The sequence below is a fragment of the Propithecus coquereli genome, unplaced genomic scaffold, assembly GCF_000956105.1.
Source record: "Propithecus coquereli isolate 6110/MARCELLA unplaced genomic scaffold, Pcoq_1.0 Scaffold578, whole genome shotgun sequence".
NCBI lineage: Eukaryota > Metazoa > Chordata > Mammalia > Primates > Indriidae > Propithecus > Propithecus coquereli.
Window position 1 is genome coordinate 549,613 of NW_012151707.1, and position 9,442 is coordinate 559,054.

General features: G+C 49.8%; 1 protein-coding gene across 2 annotated transcripts in view; it reads left to right on the forward strand.

Moving 5' to 3' along the window:
• Window positions 1-6,734, forward strand: part of SLC4A5 (solute carrier family 4 (sodium bicarbonate cotransporter), member 5) — a 90,866-nt gene extending 84,132 nt beyond the window's left edge. The window contains exons 20-24 of one of the 2 annotated variants that reach the window (XM_012658204.1): window positions 460-528; window positions 1,158-1,331; window positions 3,523-3,678; window positions 5,205-5,289; window positions 6,667-6,734. In XM_012658204.1, coding sequence (XP_012513658.1) covers window positions 460-528; window positions 1,158-1,331; window positions 3,523-3,678; window positions 5,205-5,289; window positions 6,667-6,701 — 519 coding nt within the window. In that variant the 3' untranslated portion in view covers window positions 6,702-6,734. The remainder of the gene's footprint in view (window positions 1-459; window positions 529-1,157; window positions 1,332-3,522; window positions 3,679-5,204; window positions 5,290-6,666) is intronic. The other variant, XM_012658203.1, reaches the window with a different exon arrangement.
• Window positions 6,735-9,442: the final 2,708 nt, after the last annotated feature.

Below are 9,442 nucleotides of genomic sequence, written 5' to 3' on the forward strand. Positions count from 1 at the left end.
TCTGATTGTCTATGATGTGTGATTTTGGTTAAGTGTCCTTGGCGCTGCCCGCTGATGTAGGTCAGCTCCCTAAAGTCCCAAACCCCTGCAGGCGGAGCAGCTTTGGAGGCCCCGATCTGAGGCTGGAGGTGGGAAGGAGGTGGCAGGAGTGAGGAGGGGACAATCTGTGGAGCTTTCCCACTTTCCAGAAGGGGTGTCATCAGCCAGACCACATGGCCGGGGGGCCGGGCCAGGAGAGCAGTGGCTCGGTGGGCGAGCTACCCCAGGCGGGGCAGGGAGCAGTAGCTCCCCAGGGACCCTGCTCACCCACCCCCACCCCCACTCTGGCTCCAGATATGATCTCGGACCCTCAGTGCCTCCACACACCCGCTCCCCAGCTACCTCTGTGGTTGGCAGAGGCTGTCACCCAGCAAGGGCGGCCCAGAGCTCACCCAATCCGAAGCTCTGCTCTCATTGTAGTACATTCCCATGCCGGTGCTGTACGGAGTCTTCCTCTACATGGGCGTGGCCTCCCTCAACGGCATCCAGGTAAGGCCGATACGACCCAAAGTCAGCACTCTGTGTCTGGTTCCCTGTCACCAAGACCCCAAATGCTTGCTTTCCCAATTCAATGAAGGAATAACAGTAACAATGATACTACCATTCCCTATGTGCCACACAAAATAACTATACAGGCACTTTATAGGTGTCATATAATTTAATCTATATAATTAGTTCCTCTGATCCCCATTTTACAGATGGGGAAACTGAGGCTCAGAATTCAAAACCCAGATCAAGTCGACTCCAATGAGCATTTCACTACACCTCTTCTCTCTTCCTTAAGGCAACTCCATAGAAGAAAATATTTTTGTTTTGTTTTGTTCTATATTTACCATGAAATCCCAGGATGTCTGGGATAGTTTGTCTTGCAATTAAGCTGCATCTCCTGGAATGTGGACAATGTTCATTTTGTGGCCAGCTCCGGGCTATTCTTCTCTCCCAGGACTCAGGACCCTCCCCAGGACCCCATTATATGCCCAGACACCTCCAGCCCCCTCCTGTACGTCCTTAAGGCCTGAGTGGGGTCTCCTCTCAGCAACCCCACCAAGGAACCTCCTGCCCCAGTCTCAGGCCCCCAGGGCCCAGCTGCCTGGCTGAGCCCCTTGCTGTCCCCCCAGTTCTGGGAACGCTGCAAGCTCTTCCTGATGCCCGCCAAGCACCAGCCAGACCATGCCTTCCTGCGGCACGTGCCCCTGCGCCGGATCCACCTCTTCACCCTGGTGCAGATCCTCTGCCTGGCGGTGCTCTGGATCCTCAAGTCCACCGTGGCTGCCATCATCTTCCCAGTCATGGTAAGGCGGGCGCGGGCTTCGCCCTCCCGCTCGCCAGGTCGGGTGAGGCAGGTGACCCCTGGGCGGTCCAGTGGCAGGTCCCCTGGTGAGCACCTCAACTCCCATTCGTCCTCCACGTTAGGCTCTCCCATGGCCTGGCTCCCTTGGTTGCAGAGGCAGGCACAGAATAATCTGGTCTATATTGTGAGTCTGGGCCAGATGGTGTGGGGTGGGGGTGGCAAGGAGGCACAGGAAAGAATGTCAGTGTGGTGGGTGGACTCTGCAGCAATAACCCCCATGTGAGGTCAGGGCCACTCAGTGGGAACGCAGAAGCCACCCGACCTCCCGGCTCTGGGGAGGGACAGGGAAACAGACAAATTCAAGGGGAGAACAAGTTCACCATTGCAAAAATGCAAACTGATCTCAGAAGTCCATCTGTGCTAAATACGAATCTTTTCACCATTCAAAATAACTGAACTTGAAAATATAAATAGTGAGGAGAAAAAAAGAACTAGAATCAGAGATCAAGAACTTCAAAACCCAATGACAATGTAAAGTTTGAGCTGGAAAAATATATGCAGGAGACCTTTGACTATTTTTGCAAGTTTTATGTAAGTTTGTAATTATTCCAAAATAAAAAGTGAAAAGGAAAAAAACCCATAGCATGTTGCATCTGGCCCCCTAGTTAGCCCCACAGGAGGGCAGCAGCCCTGGCCCTGCTGGGGTCCTGGGCAGGGGAACTAAAGTCTGAGGAAAGCCTGGGGGCTCCTGGGAGGGCTCTAGTGGCTCTTGTCCCTAGCAGCCCATTAAAACCAATCCAGGTCAATTAAATCAGAATCTCTTGGGGAAACCCAGGCTGGGTGTTTTCAGTAGGTCCGCAGGTGAGCTGTAAGCGTGCAGCCAGGGCTGAATCTGCACTGCGAGGAAAGGGAAACGGGCCTCCCCAGCAGCACCCTCGTGCGCTGCAGAGACGACGAAGGGAAAGGGTACAGTGATGGTGGTGACTGGCATTCACCGAGTGCTGTTCCATTAGCCCACGCCAGCCCCTGGGGTACTGCTAGTAGCCCCACTTCACAGATGACAAAACAGGGGCTCAGAGAGCACGAGTGAGTGACACAAGTCACACGAGCAGGACTGGGCAGAGCAAGATCTGCACCCCTCATCTATTGGATTTTTTTTCCACTTTATTTACATACAGAAAAAATCACTCTGGTTCTGTGAGTTTTGGCAAATATACAGAATGGTGATTCCACCACCACAACCGTGATACAAAACAGCCCCCTCACCTCCAAAGCTCCCTCCTGCTGCCCCTCTGCAGACAGCCTCTCTCCCCTTCCCAGCCCTGGCAACCACGGACCTGTGCTCAGAGCCAGGGTCTTTAAAACCCAGGTCTGTCCCACTCCCAAGCTCTACTTGCTCCCAAGAAGCAGCGTCAGCGAAGAACCAGTGTCAAATTCAGCTGAGTGATTTTCTCCCTGACCTCATTTAATGGCCAGTTCTTGGTGGTGAGAGGATAGTATAAATATCTAGCCATCCTGGGCCCACTGAGCTTATTGAAAGGTCAGCTTCTAATCGTCCCCAAAGAGCACTTATTTCTGCCTTTAATTCATTCATCCTGAACAGAACCAAACTTTCTAAACTTTCCTTTAAAAATCCCAGGTATCCCACTATATTCTATTCAGCTTCTGTTAACAGAGAGATCGGCAACTCTGAGAAATGGAGACAGAGCGACAGTGGGACTCAAAGTGTGGTCCTCAGACTGGCAGCGTCAGCATCATCTGAGGACCTGTCAGATGACTGTGCCTTGCCCGGCTGCTGAGGCGGACACTCTGGGGGTGGAACCAGCATTCTGTGTATTAACAAGCCCTCCAGGTGGTCCTGAGGCACGCTGGAGTTTGAGAAGCACTGATTTAAAGAATTACAGTAGTTCTCCAGCATGTCCAGGCCCCCTGCTTCAGTGTCACAGGCTCTGTCCCTCTGTCACTGGTCGGGATGGTCACTCACCTGAGAGGCCAGACGAGAGGCACCACGGTGGAGGGAAGGTGAATAACGGTTTGTGGGAGCTTTGAGATGACTCCAAAGACACAGACCACAAAAAAATCCCTAAATTCAGCCAACTGAGGGTGAAAAAACTGTGCCTGAGTTTGGGCATTGAGACCATGGTTTTCTCTGAACTCTCACAAAACTTCAGCCTGTCTGTCTGTCACCATAGATCCTGGGCCTCATCATTGTCCGAAGGCTTCTGGACCTCATCTTCTCCCAGCACGATCTGGCCTGGATTGACAACATCCTCCCGGAGAAGGACAAAAAGGAGACAGACAAGAAGAAGAAGAGGAAAAAAGGGGCCCATGAGGACTGTGATGAGGAGGTGGGGAAGATAGGAGGCCTAGGCAGAGGGGAGAGGTCAAGAGACCTTCCCTCCACATAGCCAGGGCCAGGGAGGGGGTGGCTTCACAGGTGGCCTGCAGCAGTGCCTGGGTCCAGGCGGCATGAGCTGGGCTTCTGCTTGTCTCGGTCTGGGGTGCTGGGAGCTCCTCTGTTCAGGTGAGTATCCTCAGGGTGGGCCGGAATGAATGAGCCTCCCTGCTCGGGGAAACGCTGACTGGCCATGCCCACTCTTTCCCATTACTGTGGGCTTCCAGGGCCATTATCCACAGCCGTCAGGTTCCTAGGGAATGGGATGGAAGACGGCTCCAGCATGGAAGGAGGTTATGAGGACTGACCTCCAGAGAACGGAGCAGGCCTGTGGCGAGGGGTCTGTTGGGCACTCATAAGTAGACTGGACTCCTGGACAGGCAGGAGGACCTGGGGACAAGTTTTGCTTGGGCCTGCCCCTAGGGTGTTGAGGCTGAAGGTGGGGGAAGAGGCAGGTGTCCTCGCTGAAAGGAGAATAACTACATTTCCTAGGTCCTGGGACTACCTTGTTGCCCTGTCTCCTCCTCTCATCTCTCCTGCTTCTTCCCATCCCATCCTCAAAACATGCCGCTTGGTGGTGATTAGACAATATTCCGATATAGTGATCAGCCAAAATTCCCCTGGTCCTTAATTACTGTCCTTTTCCAGGAAGGAAAGAGTCCCACAATTCATATTTTTTTGTAAAGGTAGGTTCTGAAAACAAACAGAAACTAAGTGCCTTTGGACAAGGTAGCTCACGCCTGTAATCCTAGCACTCTGGGAGGCCGAGGCAGGAGGATCATTTGAGGTCAGGAGTTCGAGACCAGCCTGAGCAAGAGCGAGACCCCCATCTATACTAAAAATAGAAAAAATTAGCCGGGCATGGTGGTGTGTACCTGTGGTCCCAGCTACCTGGGAGGCTGAGGCAGGAGGATCGCTTGAGCCCAGGAGTTTGAGGTTGCTATGAGCTAGGCTGACGCCACGGCCCTCTAGCTCAGGCGACAGAGCAAGACTCTCCAAAAGAAAAAGAAAAGAAACTAAGTGCCTTTTAATGACAAATACTACTTCTTTCACTGATTCATTCGGTAAATATTTGAGTGGCTTCCACATGCCAGGAACTATTAATCTCTGGGTTATATGATATATTCAGTGGAAGAACAGGATTCCATTTACGCAAATTCATTTTACATGTCTTTACAGCAACACAGCTGTAGTATGAAGCTCATTCCCAGGTGACTGGTTGCTGTGACAGATAAAACTGTTTTGATGAGTAACTTTCCTGGAAGAATCCCGTCCTGCCCCATGGCATGTGCAGGACACCGGGCTAACTGTGCCCATTTCCCCTCGGTGGGCCCCACAGTGTGTGCAGCAGCCCATTTAGTCTGGAGGTGAAGAGGATGGTGGTTTGCACTGTGGATGGGTGCGTTTTCCGTCTCGGCGAGAAGGCCGAAGCCGCTGTACTGGTGGTGTTTACCAGCTTTTCCCACTGTTTTTCTCCAGCCCCAGTTCCCTCCTCCCTCAGTTATAAAGATTCCCATGGAAAGTGTCCAATCAGATCCCCAAAACGGTATCCACTGCATTGCCAGTAAGTAAAACACATGACATCTGTGCCTTCCTACTTGCTACTAATCCTCCATCTTTTCTCTCAAGGGACTTCCATCTGTCACTCAAGGGCATCTAATTGTTTGGGATGTTAGAAGACTCCAGTGCTAGGCAGAGATCAGAGAATTGGCCCACGAGGACAGGGACTCCAACCAGATGGCCACTCCAGAGCAAATCCTGCAGACTCATTTTAGTTGAGGCAAAATCCCTCATTCCTTCCTTTTCTTAGGTGCCCTCAGATGCCCGTGGCACCGCCTGGCCCTCTTCTGTGTAGTTTCAGGTCACCTCAGTCCAAACGTGGCCTACTGAGCCTCCCACACCTTCCAGTGTTGTTAAAGTGATTGAGAGCTCAAACCAGCGCTGAGCCTGCCCTTTAGGGACAGGTAGCACAGCGTCTGGATCATAAGTCAGGCAGAACCGTAGGTCCCAGTGGTTGGGCTGTGATTCTGTGTGAATCACAAGCATCTTCCTTTCGCTGAAAGGGAGGCTCCTGGGAGGGCTCAGGCATTGCTTATGAAGATCCCAGGAGATTCTACGGCTGCCTCCCAGCCTCAGCTCCCTATCGGAGGACATTCCTGTCATCAAAACAGCACAGCTGGCCGGGCGCGGTGGCTCACGCCTATAATCCTAGCACTCTGGGAGGCCGAGGCGGGAGGATTGTTTGAGCTCAGGAGTTTGAAACCAGCCTGAGCAAGAGCAAGACCCAGTCTCTACTAAAATTAGAAAGAAATTAATCGGACAACTAAAAACACATAGAAAAAATTAGCTGGGCATGGTGGCACATGCCTGTAGTCCCAGCTACTCGGGAGGCTGAGGCAGGAGGATCGCTTGAGCCCAGGAGTTTGAGGTTGCTGTGAGCTAGGATGACGCCACGGCACTCTAGCCTGGGCAAAAAGAGTGAGACTCTGTCTCAAAAAAAAAAAAAAAAAAAAACAGCATAGTCTTCCGAAAGATCCTTACCGGGTCTGGACCCTGGTACTTCTAATATGGGGCTTGCCACTTTCCCCAAAGGCAGAGATTAGGGTGGGTAGCCAGGGATCCTTCCTATCACCACTCTCCGTCATCGGTACCTCACTCCCCCCTACATTTATAGACATCCTTCATCCTTTCTCTCTCTTCCCTGGCCCTCCTGCGCCTCCTACCCTCCTAACCCAGCTAAGAGCCCTCTAAGTGAAGGAATAACTGAGCCAGAAGCCACCGTCTCTGAGGCCCTAGCATTCCTTCCTCTTGTGCAGTGTTGGCCACAGGGTTAGAAAACACGAAAGAGAGGAGACGGTGGGGGAAGCACTGGAGAAATAAGACGTTCTCCAGTGTCGTGCTCAAACCTGCCCCATGTCTCACATTTTAATTTTCCTGCCAGGAAAAAGATCTTCCAGTTGGAGTTACTCATTCTGATTCTTCCTTCAGTGACTCAGAACTCGATCGCAGGTAAACACCGCTAGGCAGACCCCTTGGGTGTTAGATAAGAGTCTAAGTGATGGCCTTTGCTGGCCCCCCACTGGGAGACAAAGGCAGACAGACCTGAGTGTTTGGGGTCAGGTAACAAATGTGTCTTTTTACTGACAACAATGTGGTTACAACACGCAAAGGTAGTCAACTTTAGAAAAGGAAATTACTACAAGATTAGGTAGGACAAAAGCTGAAAGTAAATATTTTAAACAAGAAAACACAGAGGAGTATATAGCAGTGAAAGTCAGGATGAATGAGAGCTAAGGCTCAAAACACCAGGTACGCTAAATACTCTGCAGAATGAAACAACAGCAGGGTCAGTTAGCAACGGTCAGAAAGGCTTTCAAGGAAAGCTAATTCAGTATCAAGATTAAGTGGGGGCCCAGTTGCCAGGAGCCCCCATGCCAACAATGTGATCTTCTGATATTCTTCCTGAGAAGAGGCCCAGGCAAAGACTGTGCTGCCCGATGACTACACACAAGCAGGGCTCAAAAGGGAAAAGAGGAATTCAGCGGCAAGAAAGTCTTTGCCTGGGCTGTTACTAGGGAAGGTGGGAGAGGCAGTCCCACTCCTACCGTGTGCGCTAGAATGGACCGGAATCATTCCGTACTAGATCAAACAGTAAGAGTACGGGCTACCCCCAGTCTAGAGGCAGATCAGTCTCCAGACCAGACGGCACTCACCCAAGAGGTTTTTGGGAAACAGATCTTCTGCATTATGAGGCAAAGCTGTTAGCACAATGCCAAGGTAAGGACACAGACTCCTCAGCAGTTCCACCTTCCCTAAGCAGCAGGCCCAGGCATGCTCCAGCCCAGACATGGGCTAGAGACATGTCCCAATTGCATCTCTGCCTGTCTTCTCGTCTCACCTCCCCAGTCAGGGCTCCTGTACCCATGCCTCTGATCTTTATACAGTATACATGTATTAGGAGAAAAACAGCCTGTCTATTCTGATTTATTTTCATTTAAAAAATAGCCTAAATCAAGACTCTAATTGTCCCATTTTCAGTCAGTATAGAGAATCTGGACCAGGATAGAGGTTTCCAAAAACCAGTTATATTACACGAAGTCGTGAGACAAAGTCAGAAGCGCAGAAAATTTGGTAACTGAAGATGATACCTCCCAATACACTGGTGTTTTACTGAATTTATGAAAATGGATGGAGGCAGACCTCTAAATAGTGGGATTCCATTTCAGTGAAGAAAAGGCTCAGCAGCATGATCTAGTGTAACAAAGATTACGCATCAGTGACCTGCCTGGTGTGATGCTTCATCCCTGGGATACAGAAACAGAGCGCCGTGCAGAATAATGGAGCACACTTAAGAGAAAGGACAATGGTCTAAGGAAGGAACTAGCCTTACCTGGAGACTCTAGGAAAGATAAACGGGAACCTGCCAGATGTAGGGCAGCGTGGGGCAGAGCAGAGGAAAGGAGAAAAGGGCATTCCAGGCAGCAGGCACAGGCCTGAAGGACCATTTGGAAACACAACACACACACACGGGGCAAAGAGCACAGAATACCGGGGTGGATGGGTAGTCAAACTAGGTGAGCAGGCAGCAGTGCGAACACGGAAGGCCCTGTCTTGACATGCTAAGGAGCTTGGATTCTATCCTTTGAACAATAGGGAAACACAGCCAGATTTGTGACTAAGAAAGTTCACTTTGGCAGTGATGTCAAGATAGGTTGAAAGAGGGTAAAACCAGTTACGCAACTATATCCAAAGGCCAAGCAGACAGAAACCTGCTTAGTCCAGTGGGCACTAAGAGTTCAAAAGCAAAAGACAGAACTATGTGCATTAGAGCCCTGCTCTAGAGGTGGTGTTCAAAACACCAAGAACTACATAAATCCTTCTTCTTCTTTCCTACTTCTCATTCAGCATCACCTTGCACTTCCAAATCTCCTGTCCAGCTTCACCTGCTTTCAACTACTCCCGGAGCCCGGTGTTCTTGGTGCCACAGGTGAAGATAGAGATGGAGTCGGACTATGACTTCACAGACATGGACAGATACCGAAGAGAAGCTGACGGCGAGACCACCCTCTGAGATGAAGCAGCTTCTCCCTGATCAGGGATAGAGGGAAAGTCTTGACTTCTCTGTGCCTGTTTCCTTCTTTACCAGACAGAGGGAGTCCTTTTGCCTGATAGAAAACTGGAGACCTGTCAATGTACTACATAGGTGCAAAGCTCTCCTCTCCCCTTCCCTTTGTAGTTATTAAAACACTTAAAGCTAAATGTTATACCTTATTTTAAAATGCAGTCCAACATTGAAATTATAACATTGCTTTTGAAATGAAAAAATGTTTGTTTCTCAAAACCATAGCTAAGATAAATGGGCAATAGTCAATTTATATTTAAAACAAATAACACTTGGAAAATTTTTTAAAGGTTAGATTTAAATCTAGATGGTCTTAAAATACTCTTACATCAATAGACCATGGTTGGAATGTTTGTTTTGCAGTTTTGCATATTAAGAAATGCTGAAAAGGTCCAATCTTTTCTGTCCATCGCATTCATTTTCTAAGGGTTGTACAAAAAGTTTGAACCGTCTGCATTATGATTCGAATTACAATGGTTCAAACTTCGTCTGCTCCAGAAGTGTGACTGGGACTTTCCCAGATTGAAAAGCCAGTTCCAAAAATCGGTTAATGAAAGAACTCATGCATCTGAGTGGATAAATGTTTCTAAAATAA